Source organism: Melospiza melodia, chromosome 13 (genome assembly GCF_035770615.1).
Source record: "Melospiza melodia melodia isolate bMelMel2 chromosome 13, bMelMel2.pri, whole genome shotgun sequence".
Classification (NCBI taxonomy): Eukaryota; Metazoa; Chordata; class Aves; order Passeriformes; family Passerellidae; genus Melospiza; species Melospiza melodia.
In genome coordinates, this window is record NC_086206.1 from 22,107,019 (window position 1) to 22,134,132 (window position 27,114).

Below are 27,114 nucleotides of genomic sequence, written 5' to 3' on the forward strand. Positions count from 1 at the left end.
CCGGGATGTGTGTGCTCTGCCTGCCCTGCCAGGGATCTGTGTGCTCTGCCTGCACCCCAGGGATGTGTGTGTGCTCTGCCTGCACCCCAGGGATGTGTGTGTGCTCTGCCTGCCCTGCCAGGGATGTGTGTGTGCTCTGCCTGCGCCCCGGGATGTGTGTGTGCTCTGCCTGCCCTGCCAGGGATGTGTGTGCTCTGCCTGCACACACGGCACGGCTGGGGCTGGCCCTGGCCCTGTGTGCCCCGGGCTGGGCCCGTGCCGTGCGGACGTGGCTGCGGGGCCGCGCTGGTGCTCCCGTGGCCGCGAGATGGCTCCCGGCGCCCGGAGCCCGTCCCCTCGGAGCCGCGTCCCGCTCTGCTCCTCCGCGGGCACCGCCGGCCTGGGGCTGCCCCCTCCCGTCCTGCCCCGTGCCCTGGGGCAGGGAGGTGTCCTTGGGGACAGCGACAGTCCTGGTCAGGCCTTGGTGCTGCCATCGCTGCCACCAGGAGCGTTGCTCCCTGCTGCCCCTCTCCCGGCACGCTGCTGTGAGTCGTGGCACCCCAAGCTGGCACGGGTGGGCTGGGGGACAGGGCAGGGGACAGGGTGTCTCGCAGGCCTGACCCTGTGCCTGTCCCTGCCCAGTTGTGTCTGTGAAGCCCAAGGCCCAGAGCCGCCCGGCACGCATGAACTGCTACGTGGAGGTGGCCGGTGACGGGCTGCCCAGCGAGACCAAGAAGACGGGGAAGCAGATGGGGGTCTCAGAGCTGCTGTGGAACGAGATCCTCACCCTGTGAGTGTGTGTGAGCGCTGCTGTGGGGCTGGCCAGGGGCCGGCCCAGTGTGCCTTGCTGTGCCACTGGCTGGGGACACTCAGGTGTCACAGAGCTTTTTCCCTTGCAGGGGACACTGCCAGAGACAGCCAGGCTGGCAGGGTGCTGGGAGGGGGGTCTCCCACTGCCCCGTGTCCTTGCCCACCTCCCTTTGCTCCTTGCCTGTGGCAGTGCTGGCTCCCCAAGCACGGAGCAGACCATGCTGACAGCCCCTTTCCCTCTGTGCAGGAATGTCACGGCTCAGAGCCACTTGGAGCTGAAGGTGTGGATCTGCCACACGCTGAGGAACGAGCTGCTGGGCGCCGCCTCCGTCAGCCTCGGCAGCCTGCTCAAGGGCGGCGGCAAACGTGAGTGTGGGCACGGGGCAGGGGCAGGGCTCGGGGCAGGGCCTGGGCAGGGCACGGAGCAGGGCCCGGGGCAGCAGTGGCCGTGGTGGCCGTGCTGGCCGCTGCCCCCGGCAGGGAACAAGGTGCCGTTGTGCGCCCCGGGCCGGGCGTGCCGCAGCCGTACCTGCGTCAGCGGCACCGTGGCGGGCTGGGAACACAAACCCCTCTGCTTTCGCCGCCGTTTGCGGTTGCCAGAGCGGGGCTCGTGACAGCAGCTCCCACATAAAGGCGGCCATTCAGGGCCGGGGCGGCGCGGGGTGGAGAAGGCTGCCTCTGTCTCTTCCAAGCAAAGCTGCTGAGACACAGACCTGGTATTGAGGGGGAGAGGGGCCTCCTGCGCCCCGAGGGACTCGGGGCTGCTTCAGACCCTCCCCAGTGCTGGGGGCTGGGCTGAGCTGCTTCCCCTGGTGCCGCCAGCTCTGCAGCCACACCGGTGTCCCTGCTGTGCCACCGCAGCACCGGGTGCTGTGGCAGTGAGGGACACACGGGAGCTGTGCTGCCACTGCTGTCTTCCCACGAGGCCTGTGGGGACCTCGACGAGTGCCTGGGGCTGGCGCTGTTGGGGTGTAGCAGCCAGACAGCCCCACAGCTGTGGGAGCCCTGGGCAGCCTCCCCTGCAGCCGTCATTTCCCGAGGTGTGCAGGGGCCGTGCTGGGCTCCCGCAGCCGCCGCGGTTCCTGCCCTACCTGCACCGCCACGGGGGCACAATTGGCTCTTTCATTCCCAGCCATCCCGGGAGGCTGTGTGGAAAATGAATGGAAAAGGCAACTGGCTGTTCTAGCTTGTCTGTTAACATCCCCCAGAAAAAACGTGTCAGATTTTTCCTTGACACTGCGGGCTGGGAGGGAGGGAGGAAGGACTCTTAAAGCTGCAGAGCCTGCCCTCCCTGCCTGGGATGGTGCTGCCCCTCTGCTCCTGTCTGCCCTCCTTGTCTGGGCAGGCATCTGCTCCCTCCTGTTCTCTGCGGGCTCATGTTGGGCCTTTAGGCTTTGCTGCAGGTCTGAGGGGGCCAGAGGCTGCTCGGGGGTCCCATGGGAGCCTGGGACATCCTTTCCTCAGGGGCTGCTGTCCTCCTGGAAATAGGGGAGTGTGTTCCCTCTGCCTGCCAGCCTGAGGAAGGGGCTGGGTCAGGCAGAAGGCATCTGGGATTTCAAGCCATCCTGAGTCAGCACTTGATGTGAAGGGCAGTGAAATCCGTGTGCCCCTGTCACTAGAGGGGCCTGGCCCTCCTCTCCATCCTGAGAGGTGCTGTGCCAAGAGTGAGCTTCTGCCAGGCAGCAACCCCTCTTAGCTGGGTTTGTTATGGTGAGGCTTTATGAAAGGTGCTGATCTGTGAGTGTAGCTGTGGCCCTGGGTTGGGTTCCTGTGGCTCTCCTCGGTGGGCAGGACAGTGTCCTCACTGCTGGTGACACCTGTGGCAGCGTGTGCCAGGCTGCTGCTGTCAGCCCTCCTGCCAGGTGTGCCTCACTGCAGGGGGAAAGGTTCCAGCTCTGAGGGCTGGAGCACGGGAAAAGAGCTCAGCAATGGGGCCTGAGCTGCCGTGAGAGGCTCTGGAGTGGCAGCCTGGCCGTGCAGGACAGCCGGGGCTCGGCCGTGCTTCCTGCGGCCCCTGCGCTGGCCCGCAGCCCCTCCCGCCTTGCCGGGGATTGGCGGGGACGTGTGGAGGTGGGTCAGGGCCGGCTCAGGCACCGGCAGGGGCTGGAGCCTTCCAGGAGCCGGGCTGCTCCCAGGGCTCCCATAAAACAGCTCGTTTGCCGTGGCACGCCCCCGGCCCTGGACAGAGGCTGCTCTTTGTTCCCGGGCTCCGGGAGCTGCCGGCCCCGGCCAGCCCCGCATCCCGGGCTGTGGGGAGCCCCTGCTGGGCCTGCTGTGTGCTGGGTGGCGCCGCGTGCCAGGGCTTCAGGGATCCCTGCTGCGGTGCCCCAGGCAGAGTGGCTGGAACTGTGGCCTCCTGGGGTCCTCCAGGACACCAGCAGCAATTCCCAGCCTCTGGAAAGCTGCAGCTCCACCCCATGGTGGCTGTGATGCCAAGGAGCTGTGCTGTGCTGTGCTGTGCTGCATGTCCCAGCAGCTCTGTGAGCTGGCTCTGCATGGCCAGGGTGTAATCCCACAAAACTGGCCATCCAGCCAATAGGTCACTAGGGGGGTTGGAGAGGGCCCACCCCATGTCACCTTTTAGAGGAAAGAAAGGTGATGCAGATAATAAAGGTACAGAAACATGAGGCCCTCCTGGTTATCCCTGGCAGATAAATGGAGTGGGACACTGTTGTCTCCAAGCCGCTGGTGGTTGAGGTTGGATCAGCAGCAAAGGAAAAGCTTCCCTGGGGAGGCTTTCATGGGACACTAAAGATGATCCCTTCCCCTAAAGTCTGTGTTCCTTCTTGGTTTGGGAATGTCTGTAGAAGGTTTATCTTGCCCCGTGCTTGTTCCTGGAGGGACTGTAGCCACGGCATGGATGGGAATGCACAAAGGCTGAGCCAGTCTTCACCTGCTCGGCACCAGGGAGCTTTGATTCATCCCAGACAAAACCTGGATGATCACATGGAGCTGTTGGAAAGGGGACTGGCCTATGCATCCAGTGGGACTGGGCAAAGAGCTTGGCACGAGGTTTGGGAAGCTGAGACACTGGGAAGCTCATTTTGGCTGTTTGTCTGAAAATCTGGGATGCAGCTGTGGAGATGGAGCCATCTCACACAGGGTGTTCCAGAGGAGCTGCCCATCCTGTGTGGCAGCTCCCTGGGGTCAGACACGTGTGGTTCCTGGGGCTCTCAGGGCTGGGGCTCAGCCCGGGGCCGTTATCACGCCGGCTGCTCCGCCCTCGTTTCGTGGAACCGTAAATCCGCTTAATGGGCTGGGTGGGAATTCCAGCTCACCTCTGCTAAATGGGAGCTCTGATGCTGCGTGCAGGGCACTGGAAGTAGCTGAACTGAGACCTTATTCAGGACCAAATCACCCCCCGACCCCCTCCCAAAATAATAATAATCCCTCTGCCATTCTGGGACAGAGGCAGCCTTTGTGCCGGGCCCTCCGGGGGACCCGCCGTCGGAGCAGCAGCAATGTCCCTTTGTGCGTCCCGCACGCTGCACGGGGACAGGGAGGGGAAGGTTCTGCCAGTGTTTATTTTCTTTAAAAAAGCTGGAGGGGGGTGGAGGGGAGAGAAGGAAGCCGGCTGGGAGGTTCATGTTCACATCCTCCACTTGGAGACACCTTGTCTTTGCGCCCCAGCCGGGCGCCCGCACAATGAGCGCTTGTGCGGCCCCGGAGCGCGGCGCGCGCGGAGGGGGATGGAGGCACCCTGGAGAAAATGTGGATTCCTACGGCTTGGAGGAGCCAGGGGGGAAACAGGGTCTGGATTTGTTCTGGGTTTTGGCCGTGCTCAGTAGCATCTTCTGTCTCCGGCTCTTAAAACTGTCTGTGAGGTCGGTTTCCTATGGAAGCAAGTGGAGTGCCGCTCCGTGAGGCAGAGGGGCAGACCAGGCTCAGCAGGATCCCTTGTTGGATGATGGTGATCAGTGACAGAGCTGTGCCCCTGTTGTGCAGGTGACACCTGCCTTCTTGGCACTAAAAACTGGAAACTTGCCTCAGATCCGTGAGTGCTGCCTGTCCCACAGCCCCGTGTCGCTGCAGACCCCATGTCACTGCATTCTGGGGGGCCTTGGAGAAGGAAGTTCAAGTCCCCGTGTGGGACAGCTCGCAGCTAGAGGTGGGACAAGGGCTCTATGGGGGTGTGCTCCCTTCCTGCTCCTGCTGCCCAAGCCGCACCCCATCCCCGCGTCACACCGGGACAAAGCAGGTTGCTAAAAAATGGTGCCATTGTGTCATGAGCAATCCGTGTATAATAAAAATATTATTTGAGCAAATGAGTCAGGAAGCGTCTGGGCTAGTGTCCCAGGCTGGTGCAGCCAAGTTTTTCTGGCCTTCTGTGACGGTGTTTCAGTCTGGCTGGCACTGGCAGGCATTGCTGTGGTGGGGTGGGTGCTGAGGGCTGTGCTGTGCCCCCATTGCCCCCAGGGACCAGCAGAGCCACGGTGGTGAAGTCAGACTGGCTCACACAGGAGGGAGTGGAGCTGGCAGCTGTCTCCAGGAGCCTCCCAGAACCTTCTCCCATGGCACCCTCTCCAGAACCTTCTGGAATGCTGTCCAGTGCTGCAGCAGAGTGTTCCTGGTTGGGGACAGCCCTCTGTGCTGGTTTTGTTCAGTGGAGTCAATGCACAGGGATGTGGATGGAGGGATGCTCACCACCATGCAGGGCCCCTCTTGCCCCTTGTGTCATCTTAAAGGAGCCCCTCAGTTTGGGAAGGACTTTGAGACATTCGAGTGCATCCAGAGGAGGCAATGAGGCTGTAGAGGGACTGGGAACACAAACCCTGTGAGGAACCACTGAGGGAGCTGGGGGTGCTCAGCCTGGAGAAAAGGAGACTCAGAGCTGACCTCATCACTCTCTGCAGCTCCTGAAAGGTGCCTGTGCTCAGATGGGGTTGGGCTCTTTCTCCAGGCAGCACTGACAGAACCAGAGGACACAGCCTTAAGCTATGCCAAGGGAAATTTAGGTTGGATATTAGGAAAGAGTTTTTTATGGAAAGAGTGATAAAGTTCTGGAATGGCCTGCCCAGGGAGGTGGTGGAGTCACCATCCCTGGGTGTGTTTAAAAAAAGATTGGATGTGGCACTTGGTGCCATGGTTTAGTTGAGGTGTTAGGGCATGGGCTGGACTTCATGATCTTGAAGGTCTCTTCCAGCCTGGTGGTTCTGTGAAATCCCTTGGCTTTCCTGCTGGGATCTGCCCTGCAGCCCCAGCTCTTGGCTCTGTGAACGATGGGGTTCTGGGTGTCACAGCCAGGGCCCCTGGGGCAGCTGCAGCCCCACTAAAGGGGTGAAGGGATCCTGAGGGCTGGTGCAGAGGGATCTTCCTCAGGAGCGGGTGGCGGGACTGGCCGGGGTCCTCTGGCAGGGCTGGTAGGTGTGTGTAGGTGTGGGGCCAGCACTGGGGGCCCTGAGGGTGTGGGCACATTGTCCTTTGGGATGGGGAGGCCCGGGAGGCTGGCACGGGGCTGGGGCAGAGGAGCCACCCCTGCCAGGCCGGTGCCCCGGTGGTGATGGGGGTCTCTCTCTCCCCATGTCTGTCTGTGGCAGTGGAGAACAGGCAGCTGACCCTGGACCTGCAGACGGAGAACAAAGGCAGCGTTGTGTCGGGCGGAGAGCTGACGGTGTTCCTGGACGGGCCGGCTGTTGCTCTGGGCAGCGTTCCCGTTGTTCCCGACGGCAGTGCGGGCTCCGAGGGTGAGCGTGAGGGTGAGTGTGGGTGTGAGTGTGAGCACGGGGAGCAGGGTGAGCTCCGGTGCCCCGGGCCAGCACCCACCTCTGCCCCCCGAGGCCCTGCCCAGCCCCGTGGGCTCCCGCTGGTGCAGGAGTGCAATGGGAGCGGCCACGGGCTTCCAGCAGCCTCCCCTGCAGCCGGGGAGGAGCAGCCCTTCCGCAGCCCTCCTCCAGCCTTCCACACCCATCAGCCCCTTCCCTGGCTGGGAGGGCTGGGGAAATGGTGTCAGTGCCTGCTGATCCACTCGCGAGAGCTCCCCGTGCCAGGGCATCTGTGGGGTCATGGGCTGGTGGCTGATCTCTCAGGGTTGCCAGGAGAGCAAAGCTTGTACAGAACAAGGCTTGGTGCATTGCTTTCCGTTGGCTCCTTCTGTTTGTCTCTGGAAAACAAAACCTGTGAAATCTGGGAGCTGTGGATGCAGTGCTGTCCTGGCACTGCCAGCTCTGCAGAGTCCTGTGTTCTGCCAGGGGTGCCGGGCTGTGTGGTGTGAGGCAGGGGGTCCTTGGGTGCTGGGGATCTGTCCTGCAGGGGATGGGGCTGTTGTGCTTTTGGGGCTCCTTTCTGGGAGGTGGGAGGGAGGGAAGGAAGGAGGGTAGGTGGTTCAGCCCTTTTCTTCACCCCTTGTTCTTCCCCCGTGCAGGGTCCCAGGTGCCTGGACGGGACCCCAGCAGCACAGCTGTGGCCACGGAGGGCCGGCACCAAGCTCCCAGCACCAACTGCTTTGGCAGCAGACCAAGGTGAGGGTCCCATGCTGTGTGTCCATTGCTGGGAGTTGCTGTGGCTGTGTCTGGATTGTCCTTGTGCTGTGCACCCCACTCCAGATCTCCCAGTGAGCCCCTGTCGCACAGCACACGGCAGGGCTGTGCTGGGGACAGCAGAGCTGGGAGTGCAGAGAGTGACTGTACAGCTGGGCTGGGGCTGGCCTGAGCCTCTCCTAAAGTGTGGTGTCTCAAGGAATAGCAAGTCTGTGATGGCTCAGAGAGTTTCCACCAGTTGCTCCACTGGCAGCTGAAAAAATGATCTGTCTGAGAATAGGGCAGGCTGTGATGAGACAAACCAGCAAAGTGGGATCCCTTAAATAGGGATAATGGGAGCCCCAGCACCTGAGCACAGCCCTGGCCAGGCTGGGAAGCTCGATGCCCCTCCAGGCAATGGCCAGAGGGAGATGCTAACAAAGGTCCAGGGAGAGCAGGATGAGCAGAGCTGCAGGGAAATAACAGCTGCTTCCAAAGGAAGTGAGCTGCCTGGGCAGCAGGCCATCCTCAGCTGGCTCCGTGCCCTGCCCTGCCCTGCCTCCTTGCCGGGCTGGAGTGGCTCAGGCTGCTCCTTTTGGAGCTGTGGTTACTGAGAGACGTGTCACACTGTCAACATGCAGTTGAATTTAACACCTATTTATATTTCCAGAGCATGGCAGTGGCCCAGCAGCCTGTGCAGATGTTCTGGGTAGGAGTGTGGCTGTGGAGAGGGCGTCTGCAGCCTGTCCCTGGGAGGTTCTGCGTGGCCCAGGCTCAGGAGCACTCTCAGCTACCAGCTTCACACCTCAAGCTCTTCTGCTCCTTCTTTATCTGCTGGGCACACACCACAGTTGATGTTTTTGGCTCAAAAAGTGACCTTGTCTTTCCATGCTGTGTGTTCACCTCCCACCCCAGGAGGGAGAGGGATGGGAATCGGGAGCAGTTTGTGAACACACAGTTTGTGAACACCCTTTTGTGGTGGCTGCTCCTGTTGATTGCTGCTGTCCAGGTGTTGGAGCCTCCCCAGGGATGGGAAGTGCTCAGTGACCCGGCTGAGCTGGGCTTGGCAGGCCCTTAGCAGCTCTCAGGAGGTGCCAGAAAACCTGCAAAGAAAATTCTAGTTTGGGAGGCTGAGCCTGGGCACTGCTTGTTGCCCATTCCCCACTGCCTGCCCATCGGCTGTGAGGAGTTTGTGCCTCAGCTGTCACCTTGAGTGTGGTGAGGTCTGGCCAGGATTGTGCAGGGCACCTTGGGACACCTGCCAGGTGTGCTTGCCATCAGCCATATCCCCTGGCAGCCCTGCTGTGCAAAGCTCTGAGCGAGCTCTCAGTCCATGCTGTACTACCTGAATTTGGGCTGCTCTGGACATACCTACTCAGTTTGATGTGGTGCTGCTCCGTGGGGCAGAGCACTGCTCTCTGTACCCACAGAGGAGGCAGCTGCACGCTCCAGGGTGGAATGTGGGTCCCTTGCACTTGGGAATGTTGTTTGATGGTTGCTGTGTTTATACACAGAGCCGTGTTTATTTTCTTGGGCTTGGTGATGGATGCTGGCAAAGTCGCTCAGCGGCAGGATGGGAAGAAAAGGGGCATTCTTTGCTCCTCAGCTATTTCCACACTGTCCCTGCAAGGGAAATTGCTTGGTCAGGGCTTCTCTTTCTTCTCCTGAACAAATGTCATCTTGGGATTTGCTGCTAATCTTGGTGATTGGGTGTGAAATTCCACAGCCGTCTGTGCAGGGAGAGAGGGAGCTCTGGCTGAGAGCTGGGCCATGGGTGCCACAGCCCCTGTTTGTGGAGGCCCTGGCACAGGGTGCCCAGAGCAGCTGTGGCTGCCCCATCCCTGGCAGTGCCCAAGGCCAGGTTGGACAGAGTTTGGAGCACCCTGGGATGGTGGAAGGTGTCCCTGCCCATGGCAGGAGCTGGAACGAGAATGAGTTTTCAGGTCCCTTGGGACCCAAACTATTCCATGCTTGTCTCATTTGGGTGCTGGGGGATGTGCCTGCCTCCCCCCTTTGGCAGGGACAGGGGGAATTTCTCAGCTCTGTGTTTTGGGGGCTGTGCTCTCGCTGCCTGCATGGCACTGAGGCTCTCCTGGTTGTATCCCAGAGCTGGTGCCCTGCTCCCCAGAGCCAGTGCTGGCTCCAGCCTGTGCTCTGCCCTCCTCCTCCTCGGCCACAGCTTGGGCTCTGATGTGCTGAGTGAGGCTGAGACAGGCTGCCACCTCTGCTGCATCTCCTGAGGGACCCTCTGGCCATCCCAGCTGCAGATCTGGCCATTCCTGAGTTTCTTGGCTGGGGCCCGTGTTGGCCACCATGGCGAGGGGACTCTGCCTTGGCAGAAGGGGAAGAGGAAGGGTTGATGTCACCTGGCTGATGCCACTTTACTCTTTGGCATCATCTGCCCCAGCCCAGGAGGGGCAGTGGGGCAGCCAGCCAAGGTCCCAGAGTCGATGGGGGACAGCAGGGTCTTGTCCCCAGTGTGGGGCAGGGGCTGCCATCCACACACCCCTGTCCATCCCACCCTGTGCTCCATCCGTGCTCTGCCTGGCTTTTTCCTTGCTCCTGTTTTAGCACACGCTCCCATCCCGCCGTGCTCTGTGGCCTCTCTGGGTTTGTTTCCAGTGTCTATTAAAAGACAATGCCCAGATGGGAGCGCTTGTAGGAGGGCTGGGCTGGCTAATTCAGGCTGGTAACCCTGTGCCGCCGGCTGGCAGCCTGGAAACATCCTGTTTTGGTTTCTAAAAACTCCCTGGACACTTCTGAGCTCATCTGTGCTGAGGAGGGCAGGGACCAGCCCATCCCATGCTAGAAAGGTTGCTCCCAGTGGGACAGGCTGGTGGCACCTGCCTGCTCTCCTGTGGCCAGGGCTCGGGGGGCTGTGCTGCCTTCGGCCTCCCCATGGGGGGAAATGTGGGGAGAGGTCCCAGCCAGCTTTTGGGAGGGAGGTGGGTGGTACCAGTGTGCTCTGCTGAGCCCTGGCAGTGAGGGGCCCCCTTCACCTCCTAATGGGGCAGAGGAGCCTCTTCTGTCCCCACAGATGCCCCGTGTTGCTGGGTGCTGGTGGCCAAAGCAAACCCCAGCACGGAGCTGTGTCTGGGGGCCAGCTGGGGTTTCAGGGAATTCACTGTCTGAGGAGCACCTCCAGGAGCCCCTGGCTGGGGGTCTGTGCCTCACTCAAGTGGTCACAGCAGCTCCTGCTCTGCTCGTGGCCCTCATGTAATCTATTTTCAACAATTCTCCTGCTTTCCCATGTCTCCTCCCAGTCCCAGCCCTGCCATGAGCTGCTCCCCAAGGAGAGAGCTTTGGAGCGAGTGGGAGGGCTCCAGTTGCTGGAGCTGCTGAGAGTGGCATGACTGATCTGTGCCCTGTAGCTGCCAAGCTGCTGTCCCCTCCCAGCACCAGCCCTGAGACTTGGGGACAGTCTGTGGGTTTTGCCCTTTTAAGGTAGATTTTGGCTGGGAGAAACTGATGTCCTTTTCCCTGCAGTCTCTACCCTCTGTGGTTGCTGCCTGGGCTGCCAGCCTGGCTGGAGGTGCCTGGGCTCTGCCTCTGCTGCTCAGACCCCCCAGATTTGGGATGACAGCATCTCCCCTCCTGCCCTGTCCCCTTCCTTGCTCACAGGAATGAATTCTTAAGGTGAAACCCAGCTTTTTCAGAAGTGCCTTTGTGCTGCTCTGGGGGTCCTGGATGGTCCAAGGCAGTGAGTTTGCTTGGGGGAGCTGCAGGTGCTCTGCCAGGGAAGGTTGGGCTGCCCTGGCCATGGAGAATGGTGGCAGGTGAGCTCCAGGGTGGCAGTGACCCCAGGAGATGGAGCCAGCTGCACCTGAGCTGGTCACAACTCGTGCTGTGATTTCAGCTCTCACCTTTCCTGACTGCTGGTTCCCTCCTTTTCTGGAGGCCACAGCTGTCCTGGGAGCACCTTCCTCACCTGCCTCTGGGCGAGGCTTGGAGCCAGGCACGAGGCACTGGAGAGGGTCCTCACCATGGTGCAGGACTCGGGGCTGGTGTGGGATCTCCTGGGATGGGGCAAGCTGGGATCCTCTCTGGTGAGCAGCTGTCTGGCTGTGAGCATCCAGGGTCACTCCTTGGCATGTGGAGTGCCCACCTGTGAACAAAGCAAGGTGGTGACACCCAGGTGACCCCTCCATGGCTCTCTGCCACCAGCGGGTGTGTGCCAGGACTGGGGGCAGGTCTGAGCAGGCAGCATGAGCAGAGGCACAGAACCATATCCTGGCCTTCCCAGGGGACACGGGTGGCTGTGCTGGGTGGAAGCAGCAGGAGCCCAGGTGAAAAGGCAGCGGTGGTGTTCCCCATGTGATGTCTCTGACCTGCTGTGCTCCTCCCTTGCAGGACGCACCGACATGCGGCCGGAGCAGCGCGGGGAAACGCGGGCAGCGGAGAGCAAAGTCCCAGTGCCAGGAGCCGGCACCGGCAGCAGCCCAAGAGCTCGCAGCACACCAGCACAGCCACCAGCATGGCCAACGGCGTGGCCAACGGCGTGGCCAATGGCACGGCCACCAGCATGGCCAACGGCGTGGCCAACGGCACGGCCACCAGCACGGCCAGCGGCACGGCCACCAGCATGGCCAATGGCACAGGTGACCATGGGAGGTGGGGGCAGAGCTCAGGGATATTCACTGGGGAGAAAATGAGTGCTGAGATTCGTAATGCATCCTGTAGTGCCCAGGAATTTTGTCCCTGTGCATTGGTGGTTCTCATTCTGTCTCTTCTACAGAGCATCTGTTGCTCTCCCTTCCATGAGGGTTTATACTGCTTTTTCCTACGATGCTTCTAAATGTTTGGCCTTCCCTTACAGTTTTTTACCTTTCTCAGCTCTAGCTTCTGTAAATATGTCTGCATCCCTCACTCCTTTGTTCCTTGTTCGTGGATTTTTATAAAGCTTTTGTTTTACCACTCCAGCCAGGATATCTTGTACCAAAGGTCCTCCTCAGCTGGGCTGCCAGGTCTCAGGGTTTTGGTATCCAGTAAATATTCCTCTAAAAAATTCTCTTTCAATTTTTTGCTCTGCATTTTCCTCCTCAACAGTTTTCTTTGTAGTTTTCCTTTGCTCTGTCTCTTCCCTTTTCCAAAGGTTCGGTGGAATCCAGCAACGTTTAGCTCTTTGCAGTGCTGCTGACTTGTGGAGCCTGGGTTTCACTCTGCCTCAGGGGAGATGCTGTACCCACTGTTTTGGAGCTCCTGCTCTTTCCCCAATTTCCCATCTGGGATGCAGCATATTTCCAATGACAGAAGAGACCCTGGGCACAAATGCAAAGCACCATCCTAGGATGGAGGCGATGGCAGTGGTTCCCAGAGGGGTCTGGGTGAAGCAGGTGCTGCCTTTGCTGCAGGCTGGCAGCGCCGAGAGTGCCGTGCTTGGCTTGTCACCCACCACGTGCTCTGTTTGCTGGGAAGCTCAGCCAGCCCTGGTGCCCTCCCCGTGCTGACCTGCTCCCTGTGTCTCCGCAGTGAACGGGGACGCCGTGGCTGCCGTGGACATGGATGAGGACAGGCCGGCAGCAGGGCCCAGCGTTCCCAGCCCGGCGGCGCCTGGCACGGCCGAGGGCTCCCCTGCTCCTGCCCCTCCTGCCCTCAGCGGCTCCAGGGAGGCAGAGGAGGCGGCCTCGGGCTCCAGCGCCCCCCCGGCCCGGGCAGCCGTGCTCGCCCTGGATGCTCTGCCCCCCGGGTAAGCTCTGCCCCCGGGTAAGCTCTGCCCCCCGGGTAAGCTCTGCCCCCGGGTAAGCTCTGCCCCCGGGTAAGCTCTGCCCCCGGGTAAGCTCTGCCTGGGGCACTGCTGTGTGCTGGGAGCAGGGGCTGTTTGAGGGAGGGAAAGAGCTGCCCCAGGAGCTGCTGGAGATGCTGGTGCTCAGTGGAACGGGGAGGGTCTGGGGCAGGTGCTGGGGATCCTGTGCCCCTTTCCTGGCACAGCTGGTGCTCCCTGTCCTGCCTGCTGCCCAGGACTCTGGGCTGGGGTCTGGCCTGTGCCCACTGGGTGTTTGGGGCACTGAACAGTTTGGGGTGGCATCTCTGCCCGTGGAACAGCAGAGCCCTCTGCTCTCAGGGGATCAGTCAGAGGGAAACGCACAGGACACTGAGTGTAGATTTTGAGGGAACTCCCACTGAGCAGGAGAGCACAGACACGCTCTGGGGACACCACAGAGGCATTGGCCACTGCTGGGGACAGGACCCTCGAGTTGTGGCGCTCATTCTCCCTGGTGCAGATGCTGCTCATCCTCCTCCTCCTCCAGGGGACGTTGGGAAGGGGTTGGAGGGGAGTGGGAGCTGCTGGCTGGGGGCGGGGGGCAGCAGTTGGGGTCTGGTTCAGCCCCCCGTGTGCTGCAGCTGCACCGTTCTCCCCGTGTGTCAGAGCGTTCTGGGGGGTGGAACGGGCTGTGTTGGGGATGAAGGGAGCTGTTTGTTTTGCTTTGGCTGGGGCGATGCCTGGAAGGTCAGGCCCCGCTCGCGTGTCAGTCACAGGTAATTAGGGTTAACGGCTCACTGTGCCTTTATGCACCAGTGTGAGGGGTTCTGTTCTCCTGGCCTGGGCGCTTCCTGTTTCCAGGCAGCTGGAAAAGTCCAGTGCTCTCAAAAAGGCCTTTATTCCAGCCACAGCTTATGGCCCTTTCTGCTCCTACCAGGTAGACTGAAGGTCTCCTTCTCCCCACCTGGGGTTGGAAACAGGCTGTTGTTTCTTTGTGGGACGGGGAAGCCTGCAGATAGCTCTGGGTTCCAGAGGCTGCAGGCACTGCTTTCTGACACACACCAGCCTGGGTTTACCTGGCCCAGCCACATGGAAAGGTGGCCCTGTCCTCCTTGCCCATCTCCTGTGGAGCTCACACCAGAGAATGGGTGTGTCAGAGCAGGGAGGAGGATAAAGCTGTTGTGCTTTGGGAGCTGGATGGAGAGGAACACTGAAGGGATAGTGAAGATTCTCCAGGCTGAGCTCCTGGGTCTCTGGAGACACCTTTGATTAGCACCTTCTGTGCTGACTGTGGGATCTGTAGGGGCAAAGAGGGCAGCATGAGTTGTGCTTGTGCTGTGCTGGCCTGGGCAGGGGACAGCAGAGATCAGGGGCTTCCCAGGTGAAGGACAGCAGGGAGTTGAATGCATTGAGGTCTCCACGTGTAAGCCCTTCCAGGGAGCTGCCAGAGCAGGTCCTGGGCTAACGGGGATTTGCTGAACGGGATTGCACAGCACTGTGTCCCTGGGGTGGTGTAAATGAGCTGCTGGAGTTCTGAGCCCTGATCCAGGGAGGTTGGTTTTTGGCGGGCTCCCCTCACCACGGAATTATTCTGACTGGTGGTTTGGGGCCCAGCTTGGGAGATGGGGCTGCAGGAGAGCCCCTTGCTGGGCTGGCTGTGAGAGCACTGCAGGGCCCATGGGGGTGGCTCCTGCCCTGCCCCTCCAGGAGCAAAGTCCCCTGCAGAGCTGCCAGGCACCTCCCTCCCGACCCCTGCCCTGTTCTGAGTGTCTCCTTCCTTCCCTGGGAGCGTGGGGAGCACTCTGGAGAGTGGCCCCAGCCTCCCTGCTCATTCTGGGCTCTCACAGACACTTGGGTTCATGTGGGGATCCCGAGCGATTTGCTGTGCTCAGATCTCTGTGTCTCAACATCTGCCCCAGGTGTGGCGGCTCCAAGGCATCCCTCACACAACTGGGAGTCTGTCCTAGGGGCTGGAAGGAGTTCTGAGTGATTCCAGTGCCCAAAGGCTCCCTCTCATCTCCTGGGCAGTGTTCCCTGTGGAGCCAGCAGTGTGTGTGGTGCTTTGGGGGTCCCAGCTGCTGGGCTGCCAGGCTGGATTGGCACCGAGGGAGGGGAGGGGGCTGCTGGCTGTGGGTCCTGTCAGGGATGATCCGTGTGGGACAGGCCGCGGGTGTGAGGCACAAAGAGGCACTTTATGCTGCTGGCACAGCCCAGGGCTGTGGTTTCTTACGTAAGGAGGGCGTTTTGTTTGGACTGCAGGGCTGCCTCAGCTCTGCCACTTCCACTGCCTGTGCCTCCTTGCATCCATGGCCACCGAGAGCCTGTGGGCAGCTGCAGGAGAGCTGGCAGGGACTGACTGGCATGCTGGGTGCTTGGTGCTGCTTGTGGGGAGAGCTCCCACTGTCCAGCACTCCCAAAACCATGGATCTCCCATGCTGGGGGCTGTGTGGAGCTGGGCAAGGTGGTCTGAGCAAGGATGGGTTGTCCCCAGTGTCCCCATCCCTGAGTGGCAGCAGTAACCACAGTTCATCACCACAGGCTCAGTGAGTGAGCCAGCCCTCAGCAGATTCACTCCTCACATCACCCAGGAGCTGCTGGTGAGCACTTTGTCAGCTCATCAGTGTTTTTACAGGGGGTGAGGTGGGGACAGGGGACATCAGGCAGTAGCTGCCACCCCCAGCAGCTCTCCCCAGTCCCACGTGGCTCTTTGCAGTCGTGAGTGCACCCAGAGGTATCCAGAAACCTGGAGGAATTCCCATCATGGGAATTCTGGTCTCTACAGCTGCGGGAATGGTACCTTCCAAGTCCTCCGAGCTGCATGGATCAGAGCATCTGTTGTTAATGAGACTGGAGGGGCTGTCCAGGGCAGTTCCCCTGCCCTAAGAGTGCCTGGACACCTTCTGCCATCCATCTCACGGGGCAGACCTGCTCATGTCTTAGGGCACCCCAGCTGTGCTGATTTTCCCTTTAGAGATTTCACTCTTGTTTCACCTGTCCTGTGGTGATGGCATTGCTGTCCCTGGAGCTGTGGTGATGGCATTGCTGTCCTGTCCATGGTGATGGCACTGCTCTCCTGTCCGTGGTGATGGCATTGCTGTCCCTGGAGCTGTGGTGATGGCACTGCTGTCCCTGGAGCTGTGGGGCTGAGCTGGGATGAGCCCAGGCTGTGGGGCACCAGCACTGGGAGCAGCTCCATCCCTAGGGCTGCCTGCTGCCTGCCAGCCTGGGCTGGCTCCCCTGCTGCCACACAGAAGCTGGTGTATTAATTTCCTAGAGCTTTTTGTGGTGATTAATTGAGACAGATGATTGAATGGGAGAGAGCCTGTGGGAGCACAAGTGTGGCAGGAGAACACTTTATCTGTCAGCAGCTGCTGGCTCGCCTCCTCTGCTGCAGGATAAAAGCTGACAAGAAAGCATGGGCTGCACAGAGCATTCACCTTTGCCAGGGAGAATTCATGAATGAATTCACACAAAGAATGGCTGCAGCGTGGCCCTGTGAAGCCAGGCTTGCTGTCACCTGGGCTGTCCTCAGGGCCACCCCAGCCCGTGGCCACACATGTGTTTAAGCTGTGGCTGTCAGCAGCAAGCCCAGGGCTGCAGGGAGGGATCCCAGCCTCAGCTCAAACACTCCCCTTTGAAGATGTATTAGGAGAAACCAAACAAAAACATCAGAAACACAGGGCATAAAACTGACCCTCTGTGAAATGCTGTGCTGACCTTTCTGGGGGAAATTAGGAGTTTATGCTCCAGTTATGCCTGTTGAGGAAGCAGAGTGCTGCAGCCCCTCTCACAGTCTCCATCCAGGAGAACGTGCCGTGCAGAGCTATCAGATAAAGGCCAGATCAGGTGTGAGGGCCTGGGCTCCCTGACCCAGCAGGGGCAGCACCTGCATGTTCTTGGTGCCAGCAGTACCCCCGCCTCATGAGTTTGTTTTCCGTGCAGGTGGGAGCAGCGGGAGCTGCCGAATGGGAGAGTCTACTATGTAGACCACAACAACAAGACCACGACGTGGGAGAGACCCCTTCCTCCAGGGTAAGGGGCTGGGGGCTCCAGGCCTCGGCTCGGTCGCTGTCTCAGAGAGGTGTTCATGGCATCCTGGTGGGAGCTCCACTGCTGTCCCAGCACCCTGTCAGGCTTCGTGTGCCCTTGCAGGAGCCACTGGAGCAGTTACTCATGCTGTGTGTTTCCTTTTGGTGGGTCCTGGTCCGGAAGAGCCCCTTTAGGTGTGAGAGCAGTGGTTGTGGAGCTGGGCACGGAGCCCTCGTGTCGGAGGGTGGCAGGACCGAGCGGCGTGAGCCCCACAGTGACAATTCCTTGGTGCTTCCAGGTGGGAGAAGCGTGTGGATCCTCGGGGCAGGTACTACTACGTGGACCACAACACCCGCACCACCACATGGCAGCGCCCCACGGCCGAGTACGTCCGCAACTACGAGCAGTGGCAGTCGCAGCGCAACCAGCTGCAAGGGGCCATGCAGCACTTCAGCCAGAGGTTCCTGTACCAGGTGAGGGCCAGGCTCTCACCTGCCTGGGAGCCGCGGGGCGGGGAAGGCGCTCGCTGGGCTCTGTGGGGTCTGTGTGAGCTCAGAGCAGTGCCTGGGTGGGAGCTCACGGGCTCTGAGCTGCCTGCAGAGGCCTCGGGGGAGTGACTTGCTGCTTTTTATAAACCAGCTTGCATGGCCCTGAAGGGTGGTGGGAGGTGTCCTCAGCAGCCTGTCCCCAAGGTTTCTCCAGTGCCAGTGTGGCCAGCCACACGATCTGCTGTGGCTCCCATCAGACAAGCCTTGCTGCTGACCTTTGGGGCTGCAGAACCTGTTGTTGGAGATGAGGGAGCTGAGGGAGCCTGGTGTGTGGCAGGACAGGAGGCTCTGGGGCCTGAGCTCATCACTCCCCAGGTCTCTGTTGGGCTAAGGACAGCCTGGCTGGGTCCTGGAGCTGCAGGCCCGGGGTACAAGTGGAGAGGCCTGCAGGAGCCAGGGACCAGAGAGTGCAGGGAACGAGCTGGACTTGCCACCATCCTCCTGCTTCCTTTGCTGCTTCCCCCATTCCTGGTTTGGGCTGAGTGTTTGCATTTCCTTGCTCAGGGAATGGTCTCAGCCATTCTTTTCCTGGGCAGGGACCACACCTGTCCTGGCCATACCTTCGCCATGGATGTGGTGTGGTGCTGGTGTCTGTGGGCTGCAGGGAGAGCAGTGCCTGGGACAGAGCCAGGCTGGAGCAGCTCTGCCTCCTGGAGCAGTGATCCGGCTCTATGCAGGGGTGAACCTGCACTCGAGCCAGAGGCAGCTGAACAGCTGTGAGGGAAGGTGGACAGTGTACAGGGACCAACTTCTCACTGACTTTTACCTCCCCAGAGAAAGCCAGGAGTCCCAGCTGGCACTGGAGTGGGATCCATCCAGGAGCCCAGCTGCTCTCTGGGAAGGGATTAGTGCAAAGTGCTGTCAGTGTGGGACACAGCCAGGGCCAGCTCAGCCCCCTTGTCCCCTGCCTGTCCCTCCCTGGATGTCTCTCCAACCGTTCCAAGCCTCACAGGCAGAGCTGGACCCCAGTGCTGTGCTGGCCCTGCCTGCACCAGGGGCTCCCCTGGGAGGGCTCCCACCGTAACCAGCAGGGCTCAGGGCTGTCCCTCCTCCCTGCCAGCCCAGCCTGGAGCTGCTCCAGGCTCTGCGACTCGCCCTGGCCACGCTCCGCCGAGGGAGGGACTCAGGCTCCAAATTTAGCCCGATGAAACGATTGTACTTTTTGTTTGGAGCTCTGCTGCCAGCAGTGATGGCTCCTGCTCTGCCTCCTGCCCCACAGGGGTTTTCTGCTTGACTTGGTCCTGCCTCCAGCATCCCTCTGTCCTTGCTGGAGGGCATGGCAGGGGGCTGATAAGCAGTGGGGCAGAGCCTGGGAAAGGCACAATTTGGGGGGCTCAGGTGGAACCAGGGACTGCTCTCCCGGCAGATGCCACATCCTTTGCACAAAGAGTCTCTGGCACAGGGACAGGTTGTTCCCAGGGACTGTGGGGAGCAGCAGGAGCTCTGCCCTGGTAGCTTTCATTAGCTGTTTTGAGGTGCCAGTGAGGTGGTACCCCATGGCACACTCAGCTGTCTGTGTGGGCAGCCTGTCCTGGCAGGGAGGGAGCAGACACTGCCCCAGTCTGAGCTGTGCTGGCCACACCAGTCCTGGCACAGGGGGTTGGTACAAGAGACGGAGCTTGGAGAGGGGCACAAACTGTGCCAGGCCATCCTCCGGGTGCTGGCTGCCCCGAGCTGTACCCACCCAGGCTTTGGTGCCTTTCTGGGAGTGGGGGGCCCTGGCACCCCGAGGGCTGCAGGCAGCAGGGCTGGGTCTGGCTGTGTGTGCATTCCTTGTGCCCAGGTGACTCTGATCCATCCCTGTGAGGGAAGCTGGGACACAGCCCCTCTCCAGCAGATGGGTTTTTACCTTTTGGGTAATGATGCGTTTCTCATTTAACCATTAAAAACACTTCCAGCCCCCTCCTGCCCCGGGCCCCGGGGACCCTCCATCCCCAGCAGGGCCGGGGCGGGGTGTGCAGCCCCGGGGCCTGTGCCCGCAGAAAGGCGCTTTGTGGGGCCGGGGGCAGTCCCGGTGCCCCAGAAAGGCGCTTTGTGGGGCCGGGGCAGTCCCGGTGCCCCAGAAAGGCGCTTTGTGGGGCCGGGGCAGTGCCGGTGCCCCAGAAAGGCGCTTTGTGGGGCCGGGGGCAGTGCCGGTGCCCTCAGAAAGGCGCTTTGTGGGGCCGGTGCCCCAGAAAGGCGCTTTGTGGGGCCGGGGCAGTCCCGGTGCCCCAGAAAGGCGCTTTGTGGGGCCGGGCGGGGGCTCGGAGGGCGCATCCCGCACCGGCCCGGCCCGCGGAGGAGGGGGCCGCCGGCCCGCCAGGAAGCGCGGGGCGTGGACAGCGCTTGTGGGAATGATTTCATTGGAAAGGCCTGCGATATTTTTTCCCCTCTTGTGTGTGGTTCTTGGAGGAGGCTGGAGGTGTATGTGCAGGGGACGCCGAGCAGCCGCGCACGTCCGGAGCCCTCCGGGCCGTCCCGCTGCCCTCGGCCGGCGCAGCCCCTGCCCCTGCCCCGCTGCCCCTTGGCTGCCCAGCCCCTGCTTAGGCTGAGCTTCTGGGCTTTTTTTTTTTTTTCCCCCAATTTATTTTTTTATTTGCTTTTGCTTTTTTTTTGTTTCTTTTTTTAACCCCCCTTGAGTGTGCAAGTTTTTTTTTAGTTCCCTGGGAGCAGTGGGCCAAGGAGAGGCGAGTGGAAGCGGGGCCGGCCGGCTCACCTCCGTGCTCTGCTCCTCCAGCCATCCCGGCTCTGGGGTTTATTCCGTGTTTTTGCTCTCTCTAGTCCTCCGGAGCCCCGTCCGACAATGATCCTCTGGGGCCCCTTCCTCCCGGCTGGGGTAAGTACTGCTCTGCCTCACCTGGCCCTGCATGGCCCCCGGGGACACTCCTGTCACTGGACCAGGACCCTGCCCGTCCCATGGGATGCCAGCAGCTCCCTCATCCCGTGCCTTGCGGTACTGGGAAGGGTGAAGAGTGGTCATGGAACTAGCACTCCTGTGCTGGGCTGCACGTGGGACTGACTCTGCCTGTGACTAGCATGATCTCTTATGAGAAATTCAGCTTTTCTTCCCCTGCCTTCCCCTTTTCCTGGAGGAGTTCCCAGCCTCTCTCAGCTGCTGAATGCAGAAGTGCTTGTGATTGTTCTTTGGGATGGGGAAGATCCCCAATTTGGGGGTGGAAGTCCTTGCATGTCCCTGGACCCAACCTCTGATGAGCAGGGATCTGTTCTCTGCTGTGCTGCCTCCTGGGATGCTCTGCCTGGCTCTGGAGCAGGGCTGGGAGCTGGCAGGAGCAGAGCTGGTCATCCCCAAATGGCCCAAGCATTGTGTGCTGGGACATTTTGAAAAGTCCCCGTGCCACCCCCAGGACAGAGAGAACCCCTCCATAGTGAGAGCATCCCTGGAGAGGGCAGGCTGGGGTGCTTGGGGGTGCAGCTGGGCTGTGCTGAGCCAGGGAGAGCAGGAGAAGGGTTAAAATTGTGGGAGCTAGGAGCAGGACAGAGGGGCCAAGGCTGCTCAGGCAGTCTGCAGGGGCAGTGTCTTTATGGGGGTGGTGGTGGAGCCCCTGCTGGGTGTCCCCTCTCCATCAGCGAGGAGAAGGGACCTGTCCCCAGTGCCAGCTGGGCAGGCACAGCACCGTGGGGTGGGGGCTCCCAGGATGGATGGGATCCCTGGGGTGGGTGCAGTCCTGGCCATAATCTGGGGGCTGCTGCCCACAGTCCAGGAGTGAGATGGAGCGAGGGGCTGGCACTGGCCAGGAGGGGACAGGGAGGTGACAGGGTGTCCCTACCTGCATGGTGCGGGGCTGAGCATGGGTGAGTGACGCAGCACATGGACGAGGAGGAGGTGTGGGGCACACACAGTGCCAGGGAGGCAGGGGGTGTGTGCAGGGGTGGCTGGGTGTGTGCTGGAGCTGTTTTGTGCCTGTGTGCACACAAGGAGGGAGTGTGTGTGTTCACACACGTGTGCACTGGAGCAGGGCCATGCAGGCAGTTTGGGAAAGCACCTTTGGATCCATGTGAGGGACACTGCTGCGTGTCCCAGGAGGGGCTGTGTGTGCCATGAGGGTGTGTGGCTGAGCACAGCCCCTGCCCTGGCCTGGCAGCACGGTGGCAGCGCTGGCCTCTGCCCTGGCACCTCCTGCACGCTGGCACTGCCGGGCTGAGGCAGCTCGGGCACGCAGAAGGAGTGTGGGGTTTATCCTGCCTTTTCCAAATGAGCCAGGGAGGTGGAATGGGGGAGCTGACAAGTTTCCTTTGAGCTGGGAAGGGGAGGGCTGTTCCCAGGACTCCAGCTAACGCTTTCTCTGCCTTTTCTCCTAGAGAAGAGACAGGACAATGGGCGAGTGTATTACGTGAACCACAACACCCGGACCACGCAGTGGGAAGACCCTCGCACGCAGGGGTAGGTGGCTGTGGGGAAGCAGGGTTTGGGAAGGTGCAGTTCTCCAGGGACTGGCTGCACTGAGGCCATGTGTCCCACAGAGGGAGGGAGAAGCTCTGACAGTGCCGTGGCCGCAGTGCTGCCCAGGCAGGACTCCTCTCCCGGGGTGTGGACAGTCGCTCCCCAGTCCCATGCCATGATCCTGCCTTGTGCCTGGCACAGAGCTGTAGTTGAGGAGGGCCCCAAAGGCCTGTCTGGTGAGCCCTCCCTTGCCAGCAGGATGATCCAGGAGCCGCCGCTGCCGCCGGGCTGGGAGATGAAGTACACGAACGAGAGCGTGCGCTACTTCGTGGACCACAACACCCGCACCACCACCTTCAAGGACCCGCGCCCAGGCTTCGAGTCGGGGTAAGCCCTGAGCAGCACCTCTGGGGCTCCTGTGGGCTCTGACCGAGGAGAGCTGCGCCCCAGTGACCCTCACCCCACCTGGCTCCTGACGGGGGCTGCTCGGGGCAGGGCAGCACGGGGTGTGACCGGGGCCCTGCTGCTTTGGCAGGAGCAAGCACGGCGGCTCCCCGGGCGCCTACGACCGGAGCTTTCGCTGGAAGTACCACCAGTTCCGCTTCCTCTGCCACGTGAGTAGAGCTGCTGTGGGCAGCTGTGTGGGTGCCCTGAGCCCTGTGGGCAGGTGTGGGTGAGGAGAACCGTGCCAGCCTCACACAGCCCTTTGCCCTTTGCCCTGCCTGCAGTCAAACGCGCTGCCCAGCCACGTGAAGATCAGCGTGTCTCGGCAGACGCTCTTCGAGGACTCCTTCCAGCAGGTAGGGAGGTGCTGGGGCCGTGGAGCCGGGCAGGAGTGCAGCTGGCCTGCAGGAGTGCAGCTGGCCCCAGCCATGGTGACACTGCCCTGCTCGTCCCCAGATCATGAACATGAAGCCGTACGACCTGCGGCGCCGGCTGTACATCATCATGCGCGGGGAGGAGGGTCTGGACTACGGTGGCATCGCCAGGTGAGCGTGGCCTGCTGGGCCACAGGGCCAAGCCCTGCCTGTGCCCTGTATCCTGTGGGGCAGCATAAGGCAGCTGCACTCAGGGCTCCCAGCCCCGGAGCACAGGAATCCAGGGGCATTCAAATGGGCACTGGCTTTTAGGAGTGGTGGAACACCCTGAAAGGATCACCCCAGCCTGTCCCTTGCAGTGAGAGCACAGGCCCCCCAGCTGGGGCTCCCCTGCTGCCCCCAGCTGTGGGGGCAATAGGCTGAGTGGCCTCGTCTCCCTGCAGCAAACAGGCCCTGGTGTTCCCAGACAGTCAGTGTGTGCCAGGGCAGACAGGGTGTGATGTGGTTTCTGCAGCCCTGCTGTTGCCCTGATGATGTTACCACAGGGCATGGGCTGTGGCTTGGCTAGAGGGGATCCTGTGTCCCTGTGAGCCCCCTCTGGCTCACCTGGGACATCTCCTTGGAGCTGGGTTGGCGTGTCCCTGCCCGCTGCCACCCCACGCTCACCTGCTGCCCCTCATGGGGCTGCTACCCCGGCTGCTGCTCCTGCTCCACCTCTCTCCGTGTCCTGCCAGTGGTTTTACCCTATGGTAGGTTACGTCATGCTGTTCTACCACAGGGTAGAACCACGGACAGGATGCCGGGGCTGCCTCCACGTCTGAGGATTCCTGTCTGCCTGCACGGCCCGGGGAGCAAAGCCAGGATGGTGCTGGCCCGAGCTTGGCGTGGGGCTCCCAGGGCAGTGCGTGTGGAGGGACTGGGTGCACTCAGGGTGTGTGTGTGTGGGGGACAGCCCAGCTGGGACTGTGTGTGGCACTTGCCGAGGTTCCCGATGCTCTGAGTGGGGCCTGCAGCGAGCTGGCATCTCCAGAAACACTTCAGAAACCCCACACAGCACCCCGGGGAGGGGAACAGCCTCGCCCAGTCACACCAGTGCCCAGCACCTGCCTGAGGTGGGCACCCACTGGTGCAGGGACATGCACTGTCCCCTCCCTGAGCTCCTTGTCACCGTGTTCCCCTTGTCTCCTTCCAGGGAGTGGTTCTTCCTCCTGTCCCACGAGGTGCTCAACCCCATGTACTGCCTCTTTGAATATGCAGGCAAGAACAACTACTGCCTGCAGATCAACCCTGCCTCCTCCATCAACCCCGACCACCTCACCTACTTCCGCTTCATCGGTCGCTTCATCGCCATGGTGAGAGCCAGGGGTGGCACCAGGGGTTTGTCAGGGGGATGGCACCAGGATGGCACCAGGGGTTTGTAGGGGGGAATGGCACCAGGGGTGTGTCAGGGAGATGGCACCAGGGATTTGTGTCCCCCTGCAGAGCAGGGGACAGGGTGGTGAGCAGGGCATGGGGCAGCTCTGTGTGCCGTGGCTGTGCTGGGCTTGGCACTGCTGCCCTCCCTGAGCCCCTTCCTGCCCACGTGTGGAGCAGTGGGAGATGGGCCTTTAAGGGGGTGCCGTGGGGTGGTGCATTTTAAATCCACTGAAAGGCTGTGGGGCCAGAGGAGACCTGGTTTCCCAGGATTGTGGCGGGGATGGATGGCTCCAGGTCTTTGGCTGTCACCCCAGGTGCTGTCGGGTCTGCAGCTCCAGGGACTATTTTTAGTCCCAGCAGTGTGAGATTTTCCAGCTGCCCGAGCTCCAGAGCAGCTCCTCCCGTTTGTGTGGGATTGCTCAAGGCCAGTGTGCCCCGGGCTGGCAGGGGGGCTGCTGGGCTCCCCCAGGCCGGGCAGGGTCCCTGGCCCGCAGCCCCACGGGCAGGGTGTGTGTGGGGGCGGCCCCGGCCCCGCTGTCCTGCCCTGCCCCGCCTCGCAGGATACCAATAAAACCCCAGACTATTACTCACCGCTGGGCCGTTCTAGACAAGCGTCTGCATTATTTTTGGCTGCCTTTGCCTCGGGGCTCCTGGAAGCCAGGGATTCAGGGAAGCCACAGCACAGCTCTGTTTAAACAAGTGCTCTTAATAGAGCTGTGAGGGGAGAGGGAGATGCAGTGGAATTTGCCGTGGGGAGGGAGAGTGGCTGCAGCCCACCCGGCCTGGGAAGTGCTGTGGGGGCAGCCCACCCTTGCCCTCCGTGTGTGCCAGCCAGGAGCAAGTGCCATAGCTCAGGAGGCCCTGCATGAGTCCCTTCTGCCCCACGGCTGCCTGGGGTGGAGCATTGTCTGCCCCAGGGCTGTGTCCCAGGTTTCCCCGTGACCTGGTGTCCCCTCCCTGCCCAGGCTCTGTACCACGGGAAGTTCATCGATACCGGCTTCACGCTGCCCTTCTACAAACGGATGCTGAACAAGCGCCCGACGCTGAAGGACCTGGAGTCCATCGACCCCGAGTTCTACAACTCCATCGTGTGGACCAAGTGAGTGCCCTGCCCTCCCTCCTGCAGAGCTCTCCCCACAGCCCCTCCCTGCTGCTGGGTGCCTCCAGCAGAAATCTCATCCCAGTGTCCCCCCAGGGAGAACAGCCTGGAGGAGTGCGGCCTGGAGCTGTACTTCATCCAGGACATGGAGATCCTGGGCAAGGTGACCACCCACGAGCTGAAGGAGGGCGGTGAGAGCATCCGTGTGACGGAGGAGAACAAGGAGGAGTACATCATGTGAGTGGCTGTCCCCAGGGACCTGTCAGGCACCCGCCCCCAGCGGCTGCAGGGGTGGGACCGTGGGCCTTGGGACGTGGCTGCTTCCCTGGGCTACGTGGCTGTGACAGGCCCGGGCTGGCGCGGCTGGCCGAGCTCTGCTGCGGTCTGGATTGCTGAGGGCTGGGCAGTTGCCAGTACTTTCAGGAAAAAGGAGAGGGGAGAGAGGCTGAGGCTGCTTTCCCATCCCGTGGCTGTTCCCCCTGCCTGCCTGGGGGCTGCCAGGGCCAGCTCAGCTCCAGCCAGGGGATGTGGTTTGCATCCCAGGAGCTCCTAAGGCCACTCTCGAGGCTGAGTGCTGCTCACGGGTTTGGGGGCAGAGACAGAAACCCAGCAGTGGGAATTGAGGGGAGCCCTGGTGCTCTGAGGGAGCCCCTCTCCCATTCCCCACACTCCCGGGGCCCTCCCTGCTGGTGGGAGGGACCCTGGGCTTCCCCAGGCCAGGCCAGCGGTGCTGGCTCTGTGCCGACCCCTCTGCCTCCCCAGGCTGCTGACGGACTGGAGGTTCACTCGGGGCGTGGAGGAGCAGACCAAGGCGTTCCTGGACGGCTTCAACGAGGTGGTGCCGCTGGAGTGGCTGCGCTACTTCGACGAGAAGGAGCTGGAGGTGAGCTGGCACCTGGGCTGGGGGTGTGGGTGGGAGGCAGCACGTGGTGACCCTGCTCATGCTCTGTGCCCATCAGCTGATGACAGCCCCGGATGTTGGGTCTGGGGTGGCTCATTGGGTCCATTGGCAAGAGAACATCCCGTTGGATGGGAGGAATTAGTGCCAGACACCTCAGTGCTGGCACCTGGGCCAGGTGAAGGCTGGCACCAGAGGGGTTGGTGCTCAGAGCACAGGTGCAGGGCTCTGTCTGTCCCCTGCTGAGTGTCCCCTGTCCCCAGCTGATGCTGTGCGGGATGCAGGAGATCGACATGAACGACTGGCAGAAAAATACCATCTACAGGCACTACACCAAGAACAGCAAACAGATCCAGTGGTTCTGGCAGGTCAGTGTGAGTCCAGCTGAGGGCGTGGGGTGCCCGGGCAGGAGCCATCCTGCAGGGTGGGACCAGGATCCCACTCAGCTGCTGCGTTCCTGCTGCAGGTGGTTAAGGAGATGGACAACGAGAAGAGGATCCGGCTGCTGCAGTTCGTGACGGGGACCTGCCGCCTGCCCGTTGGGGGCTTTGCTGAGCTCATCGGTGTGTCCTGGGGGTGGCACCTCCCTGTCCCTGTCCCTGTCCCCACACAGAGCTCACGGCAGCACAGAGCAGCTGTGAGATCTGAGCATGGTGCTCTGGTCTTGTGCCATTTCCACACACGTTCCTTGGCCGTGACCAAAGGGTCCCACCAGGGTTAACTTTGTTGGGCTGGTTTGTGATCTCAGTCTGAATGAGATTGGATTTCTGATTCAATTTTCATTCTTGTGCGACAAAGCCTCTTTTTCAGAAAACCACAGTGTGGTTCCACTCCTCCTTTAATTTACTGCTTTTTGGGGCCTATACCAGCCTTTCCCTGACTTTCCTGGCATCTGTGTTAAGCCAACCAGCTTGCTTAACCCACTCAGTTGTTCTTGCTGGCATATTAGCTTTTTCCACCCCCTGGAATCTCTCCAGCAT

General features: G+C 61.4%; 1 protein-coding gene across 3 annotated transcripts in view; it reads left to right on the top strand.

Moving 5' to 3' along the window:
• Positions 1-27,114, top strand: part of WWP2 (WW domain containing E3 ubiquitin protein ligase 2) — a 32,643-nt gene that overhangs the window by 3,363 nt on the left and 2,166 nt on the right. Inside the window, exons 3-22 of one of the 3 annotated variants that reach the window (XM_063168251.1) lie at positions 622-769; positions 1,037-1,155; positions 6,327-6,485; positions 7,151-7,247; positions 11,595-11,842; positions 12,714-12,930; positions 16,888-16,977; positions 17,273-17,447; positions 20,283-20,337; positions 21,822-21,903; positions 22,162-22,290; positions 22,439-22,517; positions 22,632-22,703; positions 22,804-22,892; positions 23,914-24,073; positions 25,103-25,236; positions 25,333-25,473; positions 25,999-26,119; positions 26,398-26,502; positions 26,601-26,697. In XM_063168251.1, the coding sequence (XP_063024321.1) occupies positions 622-769; positions 1,037-1,155; positions 6,327-6,485; positions 7,151-7,247; positions 11,595-11,842; positions 12,714-12,930; positions 16,888-16,977; positions 17,273-17,447; positions 20,283-20,337; positions 21,822-21,903; positions 22,162-22,290; positions 22,439-22,517; positions 22,632-22,703; positions 22,804-22,892; positions 23,914-24,073; positions 25,103-25,236; positions 25,333-25,473; positions 25,999-26,119; positions 26,398-26,502; positions 26,601-26,697 (2,517 nt within the window). Of the gene's footprint in view, positions 1-621; positions 770-1,036; positions 1,156-6,326; positions 6,486-7,150; positions 7,248-10,735; positions 10,881-11,594; positions 11,843-12,713; positions 12,931-16,887; positions 16,978-17,272; positions 17,448-20,282; positions 20,338-21,821; positions 21,904-22,161; positions 22,291-22,438; positions 22,518-22,631; positions 22,704-22,803; positions 22,893-23,913; positions 24,074-25,102; positions 25,237-25,332; positions 25,474-25,998; positions 26,120-26,397; positions 26,503-26,600; positions 26,698-27,114 lie in introns of those variants that run through there. The other 2 variants (XM_063168252.1, XM_063168253.1) reach the window with 2 other exon arrangements.